Here is a 23132-nt window from a genome sequence, read left to right as displayed (position 1 = left end):
CTCTTTTGTGCTTCTGGAAATTGTATGCTCTCATATGTGTAATCTTTTTGGCACCTGGCCGTGTGAGATATGTAAATTGCACTTTTATGTTTTTCTTTGCATGTGTAACACCGTTTGTGGCCTCTGCATAGTCAGCCTGCTAGCAGTAGTGTGCAGGTATGTGTCATGAAGGTTTTTGTCATGCTTGTGTGGTTGTGTCCCAATTTGTCATTCTTTCTAAGTACACCATCCTATCCTGTTTAATTGTATTGTCAGCAGGCTCCACATTCATGAGCTGGATTTTGTGTGTGTGTGTATAGTATAATCGCGTTAAGAACACGTACTATTTGCACTATTTGGAATGTGTAATTTTCATATTTGTGTTTTGTAATTTTTGAAGATCATATTCATTGCACATTTGTTTACTGAGAACATCTCTTTATGTGTGCATAAGAAAAATTACAGATTTTTCTTATCTTTTGTGGCCAGCCGTTGGTAGAATTGATGTGCTATAGGTACCTGAAACACACGGATGTGTCTCCCATGAAAATTGAGTGTGTTTCACATGCAGTCAACAATCGAGTGCTAGCTTCTACTAAAAACACACGGATTTATCTCTGTTGAAAATCATGTGTTTTACTTGCAGCCAACAACTGAGTGCCGACTTCTGCTAAAACACACGGTTGTACAGTAGATAGACTGATCTAGAAATGGCAAAACATCTTATAATTTGGGACCGAGGAAGTAATTAACCAAAAAGCTAACATTAGTAATCATATATATGATCTGTATCGATGGCTCAATGCCATACACCGTACCATATCCATATATTATTAGAAACTTACGGGCAATAATCTTTTGTCACCCATGGAGGCTCTTGAAGATGAGAGGCATCCCACATTTGGGAGTTAAGGAGACGACATACTTGGGCTTGTGAACGTACGTCGGGGAGAGGGAGAAGGTGAACTTCCTGAGGGTGACCGCCATGACGATCTGTGCTTCGATGATGCCGAAGCTCTTGCCAGTGCAGGCTCTCGGGCCAAGCGAGAAAGACAGCAGCGCGTGTGGGTCCATGGCGGCTCTGGCGACGCCATTGCTGAACCTCAAGGGGTTGAACTCGTCGGCGTCGGAGCCCCACACCTCCCTGTCCCGCTGCAGCAGGCCGATGGGGATGGATATCACGGTGCCCCCGGGCACCTCGATGCCCCTGAGCACGACGTCTGAGGCGGTCGTCCGTTGTATGTACACGATCGGCGGGTAGAGCCTCAGCGTCTCCAGCAGAACCATGTGAAGCTGCACGCACGCACGTCGATCATCTTGAGAGCTGCGTGCATGTACGTACGTACCAACTTGAGTCTGGAGAGGGTGTCGGAGTTGGGAACGTCGCCGTCGCCGCCGGGGAACTCGCGGAGGACCTCCTCCCTGACCTTGTCCTGCCACTGCGGGTGCGTGCTGAGCAGGAACACGGTCCACACGAGGAGGGTGGCGGTGGTCTCCTGCCCGGCGCCGAAGAAGGTCTTGCACTCGTCGATCACCTCCCCGGTGGTCAGCGTCGTCGTCGTCCCTTCGTCGTCGTCGCTCCCAGCTTGCCGCTCCGGCTCCGGCGACCACGCCTCCAGCAGGAGCCCGAGCAGGTCGTCGCCGTAGCCACCGCCGCAATTGGCGGCGGCCACCCGCGCCGCCATCATCGCCGTGATCTTGCTCCTCAACAGCTTGTCCAGACGTCGCACCGTTAGGTTGCGCCGAGTCGGCAGATGCCTAGGAAAGAGGGGGGAAATTATTGGAGCAACCAAACTTGCATTGTTTGTCGTCAAATGTCATGAGCTTGCATTGTTATTATTACTTATTACCAGAGTATGGGGCCATCCAACATGGCCGCGGCGCCCATCTTCTGCATCTCACTACTACACAAACTTTACTGGAGGCGGGCATTTTTTGTTTTTCGAGGCGGGCAAAGCCGTCCGCCGCGGCCTAGAGGCCACGGTAAATCGTGGCTTAACCGCGGCGGACGGCTTTGCCCGCCGCGGTTAACCGATTTACCACGGCGGGCGGTGTAACGTGCCCGCCGCGGTAAACATACTTTTACCACGGCGGTCACGTTGAACCGCCCGCCGCGGTAAATTATTTTACCGCGGCGGACACGGTACAGAGCCCGCCGCGGTTATGTTCGTTAGCCGTGGCGGGCATTATTATTTGCCCGCCTCGGTAAATTATTTCCTGAATTAAAAAAAATACAGCAGCCATATAATTAAATTCAAATTCAAATTCAAATTCAAATTCAAATCACATCCAGATTTCACAAATTAAACTTAAAAAGTATGCAGGCATTACACATGAGATAATATACATATATATACATTCACTTAGTCGTTCTTGTCATTGTTAATTCATTACATTTACATATTAAAGTGGTTATACATGCCCTAAGGAGTAATCTTGCGGACGTATCATCGTGGGCCATTTCCTCAGCCTCTCGTACTCCGGTAAAATCGCTAGCTGGCTGTTCTCATTGAAGAACGTGCTCCCTTCAAGCACGCATTTGTCTAAGACAAACTTACATATGTCCGCCTTTGTCTGCTTGAAGGAGTGTTGGGTGCTCTGCACGTCTCTCCACCAGTTCAATCCATTCTTGAGCACCCTCCAACTGCTGCTGTACTGCTTGCACTCCCTCAGGTACTCACAGACGTAGAAGCCACAGGTTTGTGATCCTACCGGTTGTTTGGCACACTGCATGATCGATACACAAACATTAGAATACAGGCATTAGAACGCTTATGAACAGAACGCACAATTAAACCTTTCAAATACTTACCGGAAAGTTGCGTCTGATTTTGATGCGGTTCTTATGCTTAGCCTTAAAATTCTCTGTTCTTCGATCATAGCATTCAGGATCCTTCACGTACTCCTTATAAGCGCTATATGAAATGTACTAGTATTAGGCAGGGCATTAGAACGCATATGAGAAGACAGTTCCGTCACTTACACTCTGAGGCAATCTTCAAAGGCCTTTACCCTTTTAAGTTTGGCATTCTCAACGAATCAAATACGCAGGCCCTGCCATCCTGAGGGTAGATGATAAATGCAACCCAGTGACCCTCGAGGCCTTGGCTGCGCCATTGAAACAAAATACAGGTTACAATGAGAAATAATAATACTAGCTAGCTACCCACTTATTTCTACAGGCATGTCTTCGACTTACCCAAAGTGGTAGGCAGCTACGATACACCCATTTCTCCTGATCTTCTTCATTGCTCCTAGTATGTACCTTGAAATGTTCAACTTCTCATTGTCCATCAGTTTCTTCCTGTGCGCCTCTCTCTGTCGCTTGGTCAAGTCTTTCATGGTTGGATGATTGTCATCTAGGTGGTAACCAATGATGACTCTTTGAGCAATATGCATTGGAGATAGATAGATAACATCAAGTTTTAGTTCCTTGGATATATAGGCCATCAACCTGCAAGGACAAGCCATCGTGGCATATATAAGTAGTCTTGACCGATTCAAAGGCAGGTGATATGTGAAACTCGCAATTCATCACTTACATAGAGAACAAGGTGACTTGGGTGATGTCAAGGTCTTGTTCCCGTAGTAGTCCGTACATGTCGTGGAAGTCCACGGGGAGTTCTACATCGTTGCCGGGCAAGTGGAAGTACTCCGCCACAACCTTGACTAGAAAACCATGTAGGCCAGCTTTTGCCGCTTCCATGTACCAGAGATGAAACCTCCTTGTCTCCCACCTTTCCTCGTCGACGAGCTGGGCCTTGGTTATCATGAACTTCCCATGCTCGTAATGGCCGGGGCAGTCATCCGATTCAGGAAATAGATGGAAAGGTGATCTTGGCCTGGGATAGAAATGTTAGTACCATATTATGGCAAAGAAAAGTTATTAGCAAATTATGCTCGCCGCTACCATACCTTTCGAACTCAAGTGAGTATGTGAGATGCCCTTGGTCGCCTTTAGTCTTCACCGGCGGTGGAGGACAGTGGCTTGTGTTCTCAATGGCAGCAGGCGGTGTCTTTGCCCCCGGTTCCTCCATGCCTTCCGGTCCTTTGCTTGTGCCCTTAGACGGACTATCGGGAGGTGCGGGTGGACTTGTTGTTGGAGGAGGAGAACGAGGGTGAGGGCTTGTGCCTCGGGGTGACTTCCTTCCCTTGTCATCCCCGCCATTGCCTTCGTCATCGCCGTCGCCGTGATCCGGATCATCGGGGGGACAAGATCCGGCAACGGATGGTTGTGATGCTGGTGTCGCCATCGGCGTAGAAGTCGGCGTCGAGAGAATGATCTCTATGTCGTCCTTGTTCCACAGGACTTCGGAACCAATGGCAGCTCCAAGGATCATTACCCCTTGTGCAGTTGGATATTCCATTTCAAATTCTTCGTATTGGGTCGCATACCATGTAAGTATCACGGCAGCATAGTTGGCAGGGATCTGGTCTTGGTTGAAATCTTTGATATCTTCTTTGGGGTGCATGTAACCCTCACCCACGGTCAACTTTTTCGCCCTGCCGAACGGGATGTTGAGGTTGACGCGCATGGGTTGCCGGATGTCGTCGACGGGGTGCCTTGGGTGATCCTCGATCATCGGCAGTGGCTGCCCTTGTGTCTGCCCTTGTGGAACTTGTGGCACGGCCATGCCTGCCTGGCGAAGCATCTATGACCTCATCGACACCATATCTGGGTCATTGCTCGTTGAGGCTTCTTTTATGGACCGACTGATCATTTCGGCCACGCCTTGATCATAGCCCTTCTGAAAGATGCCCTCCTTGTACCTCTGCCTTGACCGGTATGTGGCAGCGTTGGATTGCCATGACTCCACTGAGTTCCAGCTCATCTTCGACGACATGCCACGGACGCGGCCACGGTGCTCGGGGGTTCCCAGCGCTAGGGTCAGCAAGTCCTGGCCCCTGCGAACCTCGAAGCTGTCCTTGGATTTAGCGGCCTGGATGAGAGCCCTCTCCACCTCCTCGAACTTCGGCTCATTGAACTTGCTCGCGCCCTCCTTGAGCTTCTTCGGCTTGCGGGCATAAATGAAGTCCTTAGCCCTCAAGTCTACACCGTCGTATGGATCGGGAAGCCCGGCGGTAGCTCTAGCCCTTTCTTCCTCCCGCCACTAGGGCCTCTTACCAGCAAACCCAGTCATGCCCAAGTGGTGGGGGTGCAGGTTCTTCTTCGCGAGTGCGCTGAACTTGGCGCTCTTTGCCTTTGCTTCTTCTGTTGTTCTTTGTTTGCAGAACTCTTCCCAGTGATGTTCCTTCACCATAGTGTATTTGACACAGGGTGACTTGCCTAGCTTCAGGTAGTACCTGGTCAGCATGGACTTGAAGTTTCTAAAGGCTCTTCCTGCCACGTGCATGACCCACTCCCTGCACTTGTCTAGATCGACATCCTCGGGATAATGGAAGCTCCTCGTCACCTCACCCCAGATATGTGTCTTGTAGTCGACCGATACATTGTTCCACTCTGCCCAAGTGATCTCCACCTTGTCCTTGACTATACATGCCACCTGGTTGCTGAACTTGGCAAGGACCGTGGGTGGCGACAACGGGTTTCCCTCTGGTCCCACCTCATGGATCACATGGACTTCGCCGTGGATTTCCCTCCGGTGCCTCCCGTGTTCCCCCCTTCTCAGCTTTGTCCTCTGACCACTAGACTTGCCTGAAGTGGTTGGAGATGGAGCGGGGGGTTCTTTGTCACTGACTTCTTCCTCCTCGAAATTCAATTCTCGAGGCACCACCGGCATCTGTTCAGGGTTTGGAGACCGCGCACTTTCAACTTCGTCGTCCCTCGGTTGGTAGGTCGGATCATCATCGTCCTCTGTACGATGTTTCTTTGTTGGCCTAGGGGTCACGGACACTTGGCTCTTGAGGCTAGTTGATGATGATGCACTAGGGGTAGGGTCGCGCCATTCGCTTATCGGTTCCTCCGCCATTGGAAAGCTACAATGAATACATATTTCAGTTGTATAGACACAGTTATAGAGTAGTAAAGTAGAGTAGTACTAGAGTAGTAAAGTAGTAGTAGTTGGCTCAGATTTGCCCCATTGTCATCACATCGCTTTTAAACTGGTTGCTTGTATCTGGTATACAAGCCATCCTAGTTTAGCGGGGGCACTCGATCATCATCGCCGCTGCCTCAGCATAAAAGGGTTCACATCATTGCATATGCCACTGCCTCAGCAATAAGTTTAAAAGTTCATCATTGCATATGCCAAAAAAGGAAGCAGCCCCATTAAATAAAAACCTTTCACAAATCAAAAATAGGAGCAGCAGTAGTAGAATAGTAGTATAGGAGGGAGTAGAGGAGTAGAGGAGGAGGGAGTAGTAGTAGGCAGTAGTAGTATACTAGTAGTAGTATACTACTAGAAAGTAGTAGGCAGTAGTAGTAGTATACTAGTAGTAGTACAGGAGGAAGTAGAGGTAGGCAGTAGTAGTAGTATATACTAGTAGTAAAGGAGGGAGTGACCAATTCATCTCAAAATTCTCACAAATTATATCAAATTTGGCAAAATTGCAGCAGAGTGACCAATTCATCTCAAAATTCTCACAAATTTAGCTCAGAATTAGTTTAAAGGCAAGGTGCATCATAGGCAGTGGCATATGCTCAGAATTTTGTCATAAATTTCTTTAGCATCATAGGCAGCAAAAAGAATTGAATTCAAATGCTACGGTTCACCAAAAGCATCATAGATCAGTAGTATAGCAGTTCAAAATTCACCAAGTGTAGTACTGCTTTGTTCAGTTGAATTCAGAGTAGCAGCAGTAGTAGTAAGACAACAGTGGTAGAGAGAAATAGGTAATACAAGTACCATTTTGCATCAAGTAGTAGAGTACCAGTAAGGGGATAAGTAGTAGCTAGCCATCTCAAAAAACTTTCACAAATCAAAAAATTTGCATCAAGCTATAGAGTGTAGGCAGTAGACAGTAGAGTGTAGGTAGTAGAGTGCAGGCAGTGGATTAATGGGCATAATGGCAATTGGCAATGCCAAACTGCCAATGACAAGCAAGAGAGGCAAATGCCAAAAAAGTAACAATATTTTGCAGAGAGCATGGAAAAGTAAGGAATTACCACCCCTAATCAAAGCGTTCACAAGGAGGCTCATCAGAAGAGCACTTGCCACTGCTGAAAGAGCATCAAGGTATAGCATTCACATTGACAAACATTGTGCAGCTTGTGGTGCAGTGGAGGACGATGCCCATCTATTCTTTCACTGTCATCTACCCCGGGCGGTTTGGTTCTCCACTGATCCCCCTCTACGCACCAACAACCTTCCTAATGCGATGAATATATTTTCGTGAGCCATGGCTTTCTTTTTTAGATAGATTATTAGTGTACTGAATTTCAGAGCAGTATTGAAATTTCAGTCTTGTATTTTTGTATGACACTATCAGAATTTTGATAACAAATTGCAAGCATTTTGTGCACAACAGATTGAGTGAAGATTCTTTTCTATTGCTACCTTTTCTAGTTCATAGTACTTTTGATAATTGATTCCTTTTTGCTGTGTTCTTGTAACTTAATTAAGTTCTCAAACCTGAAATTTAATAAAGCTCTAAATATTAGACGGTTAGAACAAGTGATGACATTATTACCTCACCTTTTTTAACTACTGTGATTCACCCCTCCAGTTTTTTTAACAGAGTTTTGATCCATTACAAGGATTTGAATACTAGGATTGTTAGCACTAGGATTTCATGCCTAGGATTGTGATGGCTGTTAGTGAAAAACTAGAAAATTCCATAATATACATGTAACAAATTGGGCATACTTGATACGATTCATATCTAGTACAACTACAAACAGTTGGAATTGGAAATTAAGGAGTAAGACAGGAGAGAAATGTACCAAATTGTAGGTTGCAGCTGTACCAGAGCAGACGAATAGGAGTGCAACCTTGAAGGCCCGACCGCAGGAACGGAGCTCCGGCCACCAGCCTGCGCCCTACAAGCCGTGGGTGGTGGCGCAAGACAGCCGGGGCCCGAGGGCGGTGCAGCACGCCGCCGCTGCTCTGCCTACACCTTTCCGGCAGTGACGCCGGCCGGGCTACGTGAGCACGGCCGTGGGCAAGGGAGAGGAGGACTCGAGATGGTGGCGGCGGTAGGATCCAGTCACTGCGAGGTGCTAGGGTTCCGGTGAGCAGCCGAGTCGAGAGACTCGAGAGCACGGGGGTGGGGCGCGGGCAAGGGAGAGGAGGACGGGGGCGCGGACCGGGCACGGGGAGGAGAACGGGGGCGGGGGTCGGTGCGCGGAGGAGCTCAATCGGCGGTGGAGCCCAGCGGCGGCGGCGTGAGATTTTGGCAGCCCTTCGGGGTAAAACTGAACCGCGCGAAAGACCGCCGAGATGTTGAGGCTAGGGACGGCTTATATAGGTTGCGATTAACCGCGGCGGGCAACGTAACAGACCGCCGCGGGAAATGTTTACCGCGGCGGGCTGTTAAGTTGCCCGCCGCGGTTAATCTATTAACCGCGGCGGGCGCTGTTATATGCCCGCCGCGGTAAAGATTATCAGTTCAGAATTCATTAGCTATTTTAAGTCTCATGAAGATGAAACTAGTCTATTCTAACATAATTCATTAGCTAATTCATTAGCTATATTCATTAGTCTATACTTTTGAGGTCCCTTGGCTTTTTATTACTTGACTTTTGTAGCACACTTAAGAATCTTATCCTCTTTTATAGAGTATGCATATAGAGTATCTGGGATTGTTACATATAGAGTCTCTAGGATACATTATTATATATATGTCTCTGGGATACGTATAGAGTCCACTACATTATTACATATATATATATGTCTCTGGGATATATAAATCATTTTGGTGCAAGTGCTTTCACCGTCCTCTTCTCACCATCGGGGTGGGCCCACGGCATCATCCTGGACTTGTTGAATCGGTCCTCGACGGCCTTGATCTTCTTTGGGTGATCGGTAAAAAGCTCGAGCTCTGCGTAGTTGTTGTATTGTTCGGGACTCTGCACCCCATCAGCTCCCACAATCCGCTGCTTTCCGGACACAACCACATGCCTTTTTGGGCCCTCTGCATATATATAGTAGGCCACTTGTGCGACATTGGTTGCTAGTACCCACGGGTCATCTTTGTAGCCGATACTTTTGAGGTCCACGGTGGTTAGCCCATAACTGTCCACTGCAACCGCATTCGGTTTGACCCACTGGCAATGGAAGACGGTTATGCATAGGTTCTGGCCGTAGTCAAGTTCCCATATTTCTTCAACTTGCCCATAGTATTGCCTCCTCTGGCCCGTGTACTCTTCTTCGCCCTCGTATCGAACACCGCAGTTCTGTGCCGAGCTCTTCTTGTCCTTGTCTTTCGTGTGGAACCTGTAGCCCTGGACGTCATACCCTTGCCACGTGGTGATTTGGCTGGATGGGCCTAACACAAGCCTCTTAACGGTCTCCGTATCTTCATCAGGGCATCCTTCAAGGGGTATGTGTTGCTCTTTGAGCCAGTCTACGAAATTGCTCTTGTGATGGTTCTGGACCCATGCCTCCGTGCGTTGTCCATCATTAGCGGCGCGGATCTCTTCCAGGTTCTTTTCAATATATTTCTCCATGCTCACTAACTGATGAAGGATGCTGTAATGAGCTTCTTGCACCATTCGGTTTGGCACATCGGTGCGCACTTTTTGGCCTGTGCACCCCATTCCTGAGGTTTTGCCTTCGTGGTGATGGACAGGCAACCCAATCACCCTCCCATCTCTTATGTACCTCATACACCAGTTCACGGCCTCCTCCGTTGTGTTTGCCTCGATCATAGAGCCCTCCGGGTAAGCGCGGTTATGGACGTATCTGTTGAGGGTGGACATGAACCGCTCGTACGTCCACATCTAGTGTAGGTACACGGGGCCTAGTTGATGGATCTGATCGACCATATGCATCATTAGGTGTGGCATAATATCAAAGTAAGATGGTGGAAAGCACATCTCGAGCTGGCAAAGGGTCTCCGCGATGAACTCCTTCAGGGCAGGCAGCTCAGCCTTATCAATGACCTTCTGAGTGATGCGATTAAAGAAGTATGACATCCGTGTGATGACCATCTTCACGTACTCTGGACGGATAGCCCTAATCGCAATTGGTAGGAACACCGTCAGCATGACGTGGCAGTCGTGTGAGTTGTAGCCGGTCATTATGAGGTCTTTCATGGAGACCAGGCTCTTGATGTTGGAAGAGAAACCAGTCGGCACCTTGATACCCCTAAGCAACTTAAGAAAAGCCATCCTCTCGTCTTGCGTTAGGTTGCAGGCCGCACCCGGGATATCGACTTTACCATTCTGAGGCGGTCCCGGGTGAAGGTCCGGCCTGATGCCCAGATTGACAAGATCCGTCCGTGACTTAATACCATCCTTTGTCTTGCCCTTGATGTCCAGCAGGACACCGATCGTGCTTTCGAAGACATTTTTCTCCAGGTGCATGCAGTCGATGGCATGGGGTGTATTCAGTGTTTTCCAATACGACAGGTACTTGAAGAAAATTGACATCTTCTTGAAAGGAACGGCGGTGGGGACTTCCTCCGTCTGGTCCCGCTTTCGCTTCCTTGTCTGCTTGGGCCCCTCTTTAGGCGGCTTCTTCTTCTTTCCAAACTCCACCTGATCCATGTCCTTGACCATCTCATACACCTTTGTTCCCCAACTAGTCTGCGTCATTTGATCACGCTGCGGCTCGTCTTGATTGTCAATGTATTTGTTCATAATACTTCTTCTATACCTATGATTTTTGGTGAGGAACCGTCTGTGCCTCGTGTACACCATCTTATTGGATCCCTTAAGGTAAGTGTAGCAGGTCTCGTCGATACAAATTACGCAGCCGGTCTTCCCTTTGATCTGCCCCGATAGTGAGAAGAGACCGGGGTAATCGGTGATGGTGACAAAGATGATTGCTTTTAGTGTGAACTTCTCCTTGCGGGATGCATCCACCATCTGGACCCCAACATCAAATAGTATCTTCATTTCCTCCATGAACGGCTCCAGGAACACATCTATATCATTGCCGGGCTGCTTCGGTCCGGAGATAAGCATGGTCAGCATAAGGTACCTACGCTTCTGACATAGATGGGGAGGTAGGTTGTACATGGTGAGCACGACGGGCCAAGTGCTGTGCGAGCTGCTAAGCTCACCGAACGGGTTCATCCCATCGGTACTTAGCGCGAACCTAACATGCCTGGGCTCCTTGCCAAACTCTGGGTAGGCCTCGTCGAAATCCTTCCACTGCTTGCCATCGGATGGGTGCCGTAGCTTGTCATCGTCGTTCAGGCGGTCAGCAGATGCATGCCAGGACATGAGCTTGGCATCGTCCGGGTTCCCGAATATTGCACGTAGGCGATCGGTCACGGGCAGGTACCACACCGACAGTGCTGGACTTTTCCTGTGCGTGTAACCCTCTTCTTCATCGTCCTGCTGAGCCGAGATCTGTTTGGCCACACTGCTATTCTTTGCCCCCTTCTTGTTCTTCTTCCGACCACCCCGCAAGCCTCCCTCGTCTTCTACATCCACGCGACAACCAGCATTTTTCTTGTACCGACTAAAGCCGCAGTGCGGACAACTCGTCAAATTCTCATACTCATTGCCCCGATATAGGATGCAGTGGTTAGGGCATGCATCAAACTTTCTAAGCTTCATCGCCACTGGCCGGATCAGCTTCTTGGCCCGATAAGTATTGGCGGGCACCTTGTTAGCCGTTGGGTACGTGGTGGCAAGGTAGCTTAACAACTCATTGAAGCTAGTGTCAGACCAACCATGACGAGCCTTCAACATCAACATATGGAGGTTAAAACGGAGCGCCGTGCAGTCCTTTGGACAATCGCCGCCGTCCTTATAGAGAGGATCTACTGCCGCCTGTTTCAACTCTCTGAAATTCTCCAACCACTTTGGGCAACCCAACACAACGTCGTCTTCATCGAAGTGTTTGACTAGATCTTCAACAAGCTGCACATCCTCGGGTTGGCTCACAGTATCCTGACCATCAACACCGTCGCCGGCTTCGTCGGCCATGTCTTGCATTACATCATCCACCGTGATGTAATCACGACAACTGTTGTCACTGTCGGCTGGCGCAGCTGCTGCGGAAGGATCTTTATTCACCGGTGGTGCTGTCGTCGTCGGCGTCGAAGAGGTAACTCCAGATGCAGCGCCACTCGCACCAACTCTTTCGCCGTGAAATGTCCAGACTGTGTAGCCCTCGATGAAACCATACATGATCAAATGAGTTTGCACCTCGCTGTCTCGGTGGGCTTTCAGGTTCTTGCAACGAGAACATGGACATATGGTTGTCATCCGCTTCAGTCTCTCACGGTGAGCTTTACCAGCCGCAATAAACTTCCTTAATTCAAAGAGGTACCGCGGATCATTCACTCTATCGATCCGGTACATCCATTCCGATCTATCCATCGTATCTGCGAACATTATCCATCACAATCAACATTAAATAAAGAAGAATTAGGAGAAATTGATGATTTTTACGTCCAAAATCATGAAAAAGAGAGGAAATGACGATGTGAAAGATGAAGCATGCATCTATGATGAATCTAAAGTTAAAGAAATACATGACATCATTTTTTCCATTAAAATTGATCTAGATCTAGATCTAGATCTAAAGAGAACTCTAGGTGATGAAAATAAAGAGAGAGGATGGAAGGAGAGAGGGAGAGCCTTTATGAACCTCTTATGATGTCCTCCTCCCTCAAATCCAAGCCCTTCAACTCAAATCAAAAGTTTCCTCAAATTTTAGGGCAAAGCCTCCCCCATGAGTTTTGAGAGAGGAAGACCCGTGGAGAAGAAGGAGGGTCTGAGGTCTGTATATGTACAGGCTTTACCGCGGTGGGCAACATAAAACGCCCGCCTCGGTAAATCAAGTCTTTACCGCGGCGGGCAGTTTAAAGCGCCCGCTATGGTAAACCGTATTAACCGCGGTGGTCTATTCATACCGCTCGCCGCGGTAAATAACGATTTTCTGCGGCGGGCAGGTAAGGTGGCCCGCCGCGGTAAACCAATTTCCCGCAGCGGGCGCCCCGGTGGCCGGCCTCGCTGGCCGGCCACCGGTTAACCGTGGCGGGCAAAAAAGGTGCCCACCATGGAGCGTGTTTTGGCCACGCTGCGCAAATTCATTCCTGTAGTAGTGTCTCGTGCATCAGGACGAGGACCTCGCCGGCTTCCTGGTGGCTGGTGCCGAAAGCGGCGCGGCCGATGATTTCTGCGGTCAGGTCCACTTGTATCTCCGCTGCTTGACGAGCACCGCTGTTCAGTATTTGCTCACACCATCGCCGCGCCATCTGTTCCGTAGCTTCTGCCGTCACTGCCGACATGCTCTGAACTCGATCGATCCAGGTAAATCGTGTATATAACCATGCAATGCAACAGGACCAAAGTCGATCAGTTGCTCAATTAGATCGATCTGCCTATATATACTATGTATGCAAATATATACACATGGTGCATTGTGCGTATATAATCTTGTGATGATGCATGAGCATGACGACCTTGATCCTGTCGTGGTTGAAGGCTGGAAGGACAACTTTCCTGTGCCGTTTCCAGTCGTCGCCGTTTGCTAGTATGAGCCCGTTGCCCAGCAGGACTTTGAAGACTGGGATCATGAAGTCCTTGGCAAACAGGCCCGACCTGTCTGTAAGCACTTCCTTAATCAGCTCTAAATCAACTGAGAAGATCGCAGGGGTTGGCCCGATCCAGTACAGGAATGTCCTCCCTGAAAGATCAAATTAAAGAAATAATCTCATGTGGACCTTGTTTGTTCAAACTTCAAAGCATGCATGCATGTGCGTTCGTAGCAGATACATGTAAGTTAACAACAACGTACGTAATGCTAATTCTGCTGTGCCCAAGCAAGTATCTCCTAAGATATCTGTAAATATAGAGTTTTACTAGGCCCAACTGCCCAAGTTCTGGTTGACGAGATGCATGGCGCTGGTCCTGCAGTGCCTGTTGGTTGCCTGGCCCATACGGTTCCTGGTGGGCTTTCTCAGGATTGCTGCTGCGCCGGTGATGGAAATATATTGGGCCCAAGAATGTCTGCACTCTACAGAATGCTGGGCCGACCTCAAAAAAAAAAGATGCTGGGCCGAGTAGTGACAGTGGTTTGGGTAGTGTAGTTCAGAGCCAGCTCTCTGCTTGGTTCAAGACTTTCATCTCAGCTACTAGTTGTTCACCTCTTGTCGTCCTGTAGCCGATCGATCGTTACGTCACGGGTCCTCGTCATCGAAACACAGAGCTGAGCTTATGAAGAAACTAGGGCTCACAAATGACGAGGATGCGGAGGCCTTTGCAAGTATATGCACGTATTTCCCTTTGCCATTCTTATCATACACTATTGGAAACATCAAATTTGTCGAGTGTTTTTAGGTTTGCCGAGTGTATTTCCTCGGACACTCGGCGAACAAGTTCTTTGCGGAGTGTTGCGCTAAAAACACTCGGCAAAGAGTAGGTTTGCCGAGTGTCAAAAAAACACTCGACAAAGAAAGGGTTTGCCGAGTGTTTTATTTTTTGCACTCGGCAAAGAATTAAAACTTTTTTTGTGGAAAAGAAGGAGAAGAAAAAAAAATAAAAAAACTTTGTCGAGTACCCAGATCTAGGACACTCGGCAAAGAAAAAATCTACTTAATTAACGCCGCGCCCACGCCCTCTCTCGTCCTCCCTCCCTAGATCCGCCCGCGTCCTCTCTCTCCTCCTCCGCGCCCTCTGTCTCCTCCTCCCTCCCCAGAACCGCCCGCCCCCTCTCTCTCCTCCTCCCTCCCGGCGGATCTCCGGTGCCGCCACGCCCACGCCCTCTCTCCTCCTCCCTCCCCAGATCCGCCCGCGCCCTCTCTCTCCTCCTCCCTCCCGGTGGATCTCCGGCGCCGCCGCGCCCGTGCCCTCTCTCCTCCTCCCTCCCCAGATCTGCCCACGCCCTCCCTCTCCTCCTCCCTCCCTAGATCCGCCCGCCCGTGCCCACCCCTCCCCCTTCTTCTTCCCCGGCGGGCGCCCCTCCCCTCCCTTCTTCCCCCGCCGGCGTGGAGGGCCAAGGCGAGCTCCAGGCCGATGGATTAGCGGCGGGTGGTCCTCACGACGGCGGCTGGCATTGGATCCGGCGAGGAGGGCCAAGCGGAGCTCCACGGTGGTGAATCCACGGCGGGTGGACCTCGCGACGGTGGCATGCGTCGGATCCGGCTACTGGGGCTCGGATCCGGCGACGATGGGGTTGCGGCGGCCGGCGTCGGTCCGAGGCAGGTCAGCTCTCCTCATCTCCCTCTCTTTTCCTCTCTTCATCTCCCTCACTCTCTCCCTCGCCGGTGATCAGATCCACGGCGGCGGCGGGCGGATCCGGTGGGGAACAGCAGCGTGGAGACGGGCGGATCCGGCGGGGAGCAACAGCGTGGAGGCGGCGGATCCGGTGGGGAGGTGCCCTCCGATGGCGGATCCGGCGGGCGGCGTGGTGGTGGCCGGCGGCGGCGGCGTGGTGGTGGTGGTGGTGGCCGGCGACTTGTTTTTTTTTCCCGAAAAATATTTGCCGAGTATTTTTTGAGGACTCGGCATAGTCTTTGCCGAGTGCTCGACGTTTGACACTCGACAAACAGCTCTTAGCCGAGTGTAACACTTGGCAAACGCTTTGCCAAGTGTTTTTGAGGCTGGCACTCGGCAAAGCTCCTATATCCGGTAGTGATATATCAAAGTGCGCGGCCATCCCTTTGGACGAATTTATATAGATGTTGTAACTCTCTTTCTCCTAATAAAATATACACGTTCACACACACACACAAAAAAACATGTCTCTCATTCTCTTTCCTAGACTTCATGACAATGGTCAACCGAAATATTGCTTTGATAAAGCAGTCATTGAACAATTAATGAAACTATACCATTAGCATGAGTTATTGCCAAGGGAAACTATTGTTGCATGTGGAGACCTTTTTTAGCTAGGCATATATGGCCATATGGGCAAAGAATATTAAACATAATTTGTACTTAGTGTTAGCATGGTTTTGTCAGCCTAGTAATGTTCGTGTAGTAGTAGGTCATGACGACTGCGCACATCTCCTAACTAATGTATAGAGGCCAGAATACGTTTTACTGCTCGTTATCAAAAGTAACTCACAGACTATCAAAAATATATACGGAGGAGTGTTAGGGTTTACCATACTCGACGACCCATCTGTGGAAGGGTGGCAGGCAGCAGGATAGGCATGATGTCATGGCAACCGACGTCCAGGTGCGGAGTGCCAGCCGCTTCACCTCCGGCAAGGACCCGGCCAGGAAACGGTAGGGTGGCCCTCGGATGCCCTGCCTCGCGAACGACTGCGCCAAGGCCCGCGGTTGCCACACGAGGCGCCGCCACAGCGCGAGCAGCAGTGGCGGCGGCGGCGGCGCCCACGGCCACAGCCACTGGTCGGCCCCCATATATGCCACAACCACAAGGCTCGATCGAGTATGCATGCATAGTCGTCCTCTCGTAGTTAGTTGTACGTTGGCGTCCTCATGAGAATTGCAGGGCCGCCCACACGTTCGCCGTGATCGATGGCTTCTCTTGCAGAAACTCCGTCTACTTGTGGGTTGTGTTGCTTGTGTGTGGAGCGCTTCGGTGCTGTACGCGCGCGCATATCGTGTGATGTGCACATATACCATGCCCAAATAACTCGATTCAAGTAGCTGGGATACGAGACCTCAGGGGGAGGGAGGTCTGGAATCAACAAGGGATAGAGAAGCAGGATATAGAGAGAAAGAGAGAGTTGGGGAAGATGAACAGTACCTAAAAGGAATATTATGATATTCGGTAATTTGTTTGATGCTGCTCTTTGGCCTCATCCCGTTCCTTTTGTAGCCAGGGTGTCAGTCTAGCTTGGGCCCACCTAGCAGGTGGTCCCTGACATTCCCCTCTCCTTGAATAATTTTCCATGCTCTTGTGGTTGAGCAGGCATCTCTTGGCAGAACGCATCCTTCTGGACCATGTTCTTGACATTGCACACCTCCATTCCTTCTGTAAGCTTCTGGAATGAGTTCCACGCAGCCACTGCAGGTCGAACGCACCCAGCAGCATCGCGCAGAGCACCGGTACTAAGACCCCGCCACCAGAGTCCACGCCTAGCTCCTGGTGGAAAGGCAGCCTTGCCGCCACCACCAGTAGAGAAACGATTTTTGATCCACTTCGAAATTTGGCTTTAGTCCCGGTATTTTTCGCGCCCGGGACTAGAGAAACCTTTAGTCCCGGTTGGTAGCTCCAACCGGGACTAAAGGTCCCTGCCCAACGGCTACTGCGACAGGCTTTTGCTGTAGGGGACCTTTAGTCCCGGTTGGAGCTACCAACCGGGACTAAAGGTTAACTTTTACTCCCGGTTGGTCCCTCCAACCGGGAGTAAAAGTCTACTCCCGACTGAAGGCTCCGTCCGGGACTAGAAAGAGACCTTTAGTCCCGGTTGCTGTTTCCAACCGGGACTAAAGATCCCCTCCTATATATCTCTTCTTCCTCCCCGAGCCCGAGCCACTTCGAGCTCAGTGTTCTTGCTTCATCGCCGGCCTCTCTTCTTCCTCATCGCCGGTAATCACAAGATTTCTTCGATTCCTCCATCGATTCTTCGGTTCTAAAGGTTACCAACTTTATACTCTCATATTTCATCAGTAGCATATCTCATTTTGTGGACTAGATATATGTCGTTTTTATGGTGGATTTTTTTTTATTTGTAAGCCATTTAAGCTCAAAATCACTTTAAAGTTTGCATATTTGGATGAAGGAAGGTTAACGTAGTTATTCAAAACTAGTATTCAGCTTTCATTTCTAGCATGCATAGCACACTTCATGGTTTAGAGATATAGAGAATTTTAGAATTTTTTAATTTTATTTGTTTATAAAATGAGAAATTTATATTATATTAAAAATGAGTATAGAGAGTAGATGGCAACTACTTCCGTGTCCTCGGCCTCTCATCGGGTTCCAAAGCGACTGAGGCCGGACCTCCCTCTCATTGCATGTGGCAAGTGTGAGGAGAAGATTATGATGGAGTACCGGGTGAGGAAGGAGTGTCCCAACAAGGGCCGTATCTTTTACAAGTGTCCGGATCGCAATGTGAGTTATTTTGTCGCATTTGGTGATTATGGTTAATTTATACTTATTTTCATGATGATTGTGATTAAAGTTCTAATTTTTTGTTTTTATTTCAGTGGGATGGCACTGGATGTTCAGGTTGGTACTGGGAGGAAGAGTATGTTGAACACGTGCAAAACTCTCTTGCACAGGCGGCTACGACAGCTGATGAGGTAGTGATCATGCGGAAGAAGCCCATAGATGTTGAACAAACACATGATCTGTCTGTTTTAGTTGGGATTGGTCGCGAAATCCTTATGCTGCTGAAGTGCATTTTAGCTTTAGTTTTTTTAGTGGTAGTTAGGATTGTCTACATTGTAGCGAGACTTTCATAAATTAATACCTTATGTGGTGGCATACATGTCGTATAATTAACTAATTATGTTCTAGGTTTTAATATGGTATGTATGTCATGTAATGCAGATGAGCCGGCATTGGATGTACAATGCTGATCGCCGCTCTCAAGAGTTCATTGAGGGCGTGCATTCTTTCTTACGTGTGGCCGAGGCAAACAAATGCAACGGTTTTATGTGCTGCCCATGTGCCATATATAAGAATTTGAAGGAATATGCTAACTCAAGGAGTCTTTATTCACACTTGTTGAAGTCGGGTTTCATGCTAAACTATATTTGTTGGACGAAGCACGGAGAAACTAGGGTTGTAATGGAAGAAGGTGAAGAAGAACAATGGGACGATGATGATATTATTACTGAATATGGTGCCTTCAATGATACTGCAATGGGGGAAGCTAAAGAAGAGGTAGGGGCAGAAGATGAGCCCGCTGATGATCTTGGTCAGGCCATTCATGACGCATAAAGAGAATGCGAAAGTGAAAAGGAGAAGATCAAGTTCGAGCGCATGCTAGAGGATCACAAGAAATTATAATACCCAACTTGTGATGCGGGGCAGAAAAAGTTGGGTATCACACTGGAATTGTTGCAATGGAAGGCAAATAATGGTGTATCTGACAAGGGATTTGGGGAGTTACTGAAAATCCAAAAGAAGATGCTTCCGAAGGATAACGAATTGCCCGCCACTACGTACGAAGCAAAATAGGTAGTCTGCCCTTTGGGATTAGAAATCTAGAAGATACATGCATGTCCTAATGACTGCATCATCTATCGTGGCGAGGAGTATGAGAAGTTAGATGCATGCCTGGTATGTCATGCATCATGGTATAAGATCAGGCGAGATGACCCTGGTGATGTTGAGGGCGAACGTCCCACGAAGAAAATCTCTACCAAGATTAAGTGGTATGCTCCTATAATACCACGCTTGAAACATCTATTCAGAAACAAAGACCATGCAAAGTTGTTGTGATGGCACAAAGAAGACCGTAAGGTAGACAATATGTTGAGACACCCTGCTGATGGGTCCCAGTGGAGAGCAATCAATAGAGAATTCCTGGAGTTTGCAAATGACGCAAGAAACTTAAGGTTTGCTTTAAGTACGGATGGTATGAATCCTTTTGGGGAGCAGAGCAGTAGTTATAGCACTTGGCCTGTTACTCTATGTATCTACAACCTTCCTCCATGGTTATGCATGAATCGTAAGTTCATTATGATGCCAATGCTCATCCAAGGCCCAAGGCAACCTGGCAACGACATTGATGTGTACCTGAGGCCACTAGTTGAAGAACTTCTACTTTTATGGAATAGACTAGGTGTACATGTGTGGGATGAGCACAAACATGAGCACTTTGACATGCGAGCATTGTTGTTCGTAACAATCAATGATTGGCCTGCTCTAAGTAATCTTTCAGGACAATCAAACAAGGAATATAATGCATGCACGCACTGTTTCGAAGACATTAAAGGTATATTCTTGAAAAAATATCAAAAGATCGTGTACCTTAGCCATCGTCGATTTCTTCCTGTGAATCACCCCCTAAGAAAGAAAGGCAAGCATTTTAAAGGTAAGGCAGACCACTAGACCAAGCCGGGCAACCGAACTGGTGAGGATGTACTCAATATGGTCAAGGATGTGAAAGTAGTATTTGAAAAGGCACATGGCAGCGAACCTGTTCCGAACGACGCCGACGGTCACGCACCCATATGGAAGAAGTCCATATTTTGGGAGCTACCCTATTGGCAAGTCCTAGAGGTCCATAGCATGATCGACATGATGCACCTGATGAAGAATCTTTGTGTGAACCTGCTAGGCTTCATGGGTGTGTATGGGAAGCCTAAGGACACACTTGAAGCACGACAGGACCTGCGGTGTTTGAAAGAATGAGACAACCTGCATCCAGAGAAGATAGATGATGGACGCCATTACTTAAGTCCTACCAACTACACTCTTAGCAAAGAAGAGAAGGAAAGCATGTTTGAATGCCTAGCAAGCATCGAGGTACCATCTGGATTCTCCTCGAATATAAAGGGTATAATAAATGTGCTAGAGAAGAAATTCCTAAACTTAAAGTCCCATGACTGTCACATGCTCATGACGCAATTGCTTCCAGTTGCATTAAGAGGAATTCTACCTCTAAATGTACGTCTAGCCACCGTGAAGCTATGTGCATTCCTCAATGCAATTTCTCAGAAGGCAATCGATCCAATGGATCTAGCTAAACTACAGAATGATGTGGTTCAATGTCTTGTTAGCTTTGAGTTGGTTTCCCTCTTTCCTTCTTTAATATCATGACACACCTCCTAGTTCACCTGGTCAAGGAGATTAGCATTCTCGGTCCTGTGTTCCTGCATAACATGTTCCCCTTTGAGAGGTTCATGGGAGTCCTAAAGAAATATGTTCACAACCGTGCTCAGCCAGAAGGAAGCATCGGCAAGGGCTATGGAACAGAGGAGGTCATTGAGTTTCGTGTTGACTTTATTTCCGACCTTGACCCGATTGGTGTTCCTGAATCACGACACGAGGGGAGACTAAGTGGAAAGGGGACACTAGGGAAGAAACCATATATTGGTACGCAGGACAATTATTTGAATAAAGCACACTACACAGTTCTACAAAACTCCTCCTTGGTGGATACGTATATCGAGACACATAAAGAGTTGCTCCGATCCGAGTTTCCAGGGAAGTCTGAAGCTTGGATTATGCGTCAGCACATGGAAACTTTCAGCGACTAGTTGCAAAAAGAATGTCAGGGTAATGAGAGTATTGATGAGCAACTGTATTTGTTGGCTAGGCAACCATCGTGGCATATCCTCACATACAAAGGGTACAAGATAAATGGGAATACATTTTACACAGTAGCCCAAGATAAAAGGAGCACCAACCAAAACAGTGGTGTCTGCATAGATGCCACCGACCCTAATGGAAATAAGCAAACATATTATGGCCGCATAGAGGAGATATGGGAACTAAACTATGCACCTACTTTTAAGGTACCTTTGTTCAAGTGCCAATGGGTAAAGGCGACTGGAGGCGGGGTAACAGTCGACAACCAATATGTAATGACAACCATGGACCTCAACAATATTGGGTACAAAGACAAACCGTTCGTCCTTGCCAAGGATGTGAATTAGGTGTTCTATGTCAAGGACATGTCTACAAAACCAAAGAGAGGGAAAAACAACAACGACCCAATCAATGAGCTAAAGCGCCACATAGTTCTTTCAGGAAAAGGAAATATCATCGGAATTGAAGACAAGTCAGACATATCAGAAGATTATGAAAAGAATGACTGAATTCCACCCTTCACAGTGAACAAAGACCCAAACATCCAGCTAAATGATGAGGACACTCTATGGTTATGGCGCGATCATAACCAAGGGATAAACGTTAAGAAGAAGTTCACTACTGTGCCCGCTTGATATATATATAGTGATGTTTAATAGTATGTATTAGAGGTATTATGTAATAATTGTGAATTCAGAGATGTTTATTAGGTGTTTCCTTTTTTCTATGTTCAGATTAAATTTGTGTTTGATGGTGGGATTTTCATGTCGCTTTTGGACAATGAGTGATGAAAAAAATGAAAAGATTTACGTTAAAATGATGTGAAAACAAATTTCCAATCAAAAACAAAAGTTTTAATGATTTAAATTAAACTCTACATTTTTGCATTAATGAAATAGTAATTATTAATGATATTATGTTTCAATATTTATAAGAAAAAACAAAAAACTTTAGGTCACGCAATTTTCCTATGTGCAATAAAGCAAAAGTAAATCCATATTCTTTTAAAACAATTTTATGCCTTGTATTTAATTTACTGTACAATTAACAAGACTTTAATATTTTATAGAAAGAAATATATAAAAAAACAAATGGAGCTTGAAACGGGCGGGAAGTGAAACAGCAGCCCAACTTTAGTCCCGAGTGGATCTACCACCCGGGACTAAAGGTGGGCTGCATTTTTTGCGGCCCGCTAAAATACACCTTTAGTCCTGGCTCGTAATACCAGCCGGGACTAAAGGTCTTTTCGTCTCGGGTGTTTACAGGAGCCGGGACTAAAGGCCCCTCCCCTATAAAAGGTGGATGTTTCTTCTTCCTCCTCACTCTTCGTCTTCGTCGCCCATCGCCACTGCCGCCGCCGCCGCCCTCGTCACCGTCGCCCGTGCCACCTCATCGTCCTTGACCTTGCCCCCGCTAGACCTAGCGTTGATCTTCTCCTTCCCGACCTTCGACGTGCTCTTTGACTGCGCGTGCTCCGAGTCCCACGACTCCCTTTGCGCCGCCGCCTCCGAGGGCTGCTCCGTGCGCCTCCTCCGCGAGCACGTGCGGGAGGTGCACGGCCTCGACTGGAACCCCAACGCCGGCCGCCCCGCGTGCCACCAACGCCGCTGGCCCCAACGTACTGTGTATTGATATATATATAAATTTGTTACATATATAAATTTGTTATATATATATATATTAGAGAGTTATAAATTTGTATTGTTTTATATATAAATTTGTTATATATATATATATATATATATATATATTAGAGAGTTATAAATTTGTATTTTTATATACATAAATTTGTTATACATCTATATTAGAGAGTTATAAATTTATATTGTTATATAGCTAAATTTGATATACATATATATTAGAGTTATAAATTTATATTGTTATATATATAAATTTGTTATACATACATATTAGAGAGTTATAGATTTGTATTGTTATATATATATA

At 47.7% G+C, this 23132-nt stretch overlaps 1 protein-coding gene and 1 long non-coding RNA gene across 3 annotated transcripts; both read right to left on the bottom strand.

Moving 5' to 3' along the window:
- Positions 1–724: 724 nt before the first annotated feature.
- On the bottom strand, positions 725–17068 carry LOC136543680 (cytochrome P450 709B3-like). 2 transcript variants are annotated; one of them, XM_066536071.1, is made up of 6 exons: positions 16111–17068; positions 13465–13688; positions 13111–13293; positions 1830–1879; positions 1326–1737; positions 725–1272 (listed from the first exon to the last, which is right to left on the bottom strand). In XM_066536071.1, exons 1-6 carry the CDS (start codon positions 16595–16597, stop codon positions 841–843), a joined length of 1788 nt encoding a protein of 595 aa, XP_066392168.1. In that variant the 5' UTR covers positions 16598–17068; the 3' UTR covers positions 725–840. The 2 variants fall into 2 exon arrangements, with proteins under 2 accessions (XP_066392168.1, XP_066392163.1); XM_066536066.1 differs by lacking the exons at positions 725–1272; positions 1326–1737; positions 1830–1879; positions 13111–13293; positions 16111–17068 and adding an exon at positions 8608–12381 and having other exon boundaries at positions 13465–13589.
- On the bottom strand, positions 2202–5913 carry LOC136543696 (uncharacterized). The gene is made up of 5 exons (XR_010780801.1): positions 3522–5913; positions 3179–3433; positions 2963–3087; positions 2792–2894; positions 2202–2706 (listed from the first exon to the last, which is right to left on the bottom strand). It is a non-coding gene; the product is annotated as an uncharacterized lncRNA (long non-coding RNA).
- Positions 17069–23132: the final 6064 nt, after the last annotated feature.

The sequence above is a fragment of the Miscanthus floridulus genome, chromosome 1 (assembly GCF_019320115.1).
Source record: "Miscanthus floridulus cultivar M001 chromosome 1, ASM1932011v1, whole genome shotgun sequence".
Lineage (NCBI taxonomy): Eukaryota > Viridiplantae > Streptophyta > Magnoliopsida > Poales > Poaceae > Miscanthus > Miscanthus floridulus.
The sequence above is the reverse complement of the archived record's forward strand: the minus strand, read 5'-3'. Positions and strand labels throughout refer to the sequence as shown.

Excerpts from the sequence above, each read along its gene's own strand:
- LOC136543680 (XM_066536066.1), bottom strand. The coding sequence starts at position 12,376 with ATGGATAGATCGGAATGGATGTACCGGATCGATAGAGTGAATGATCCG.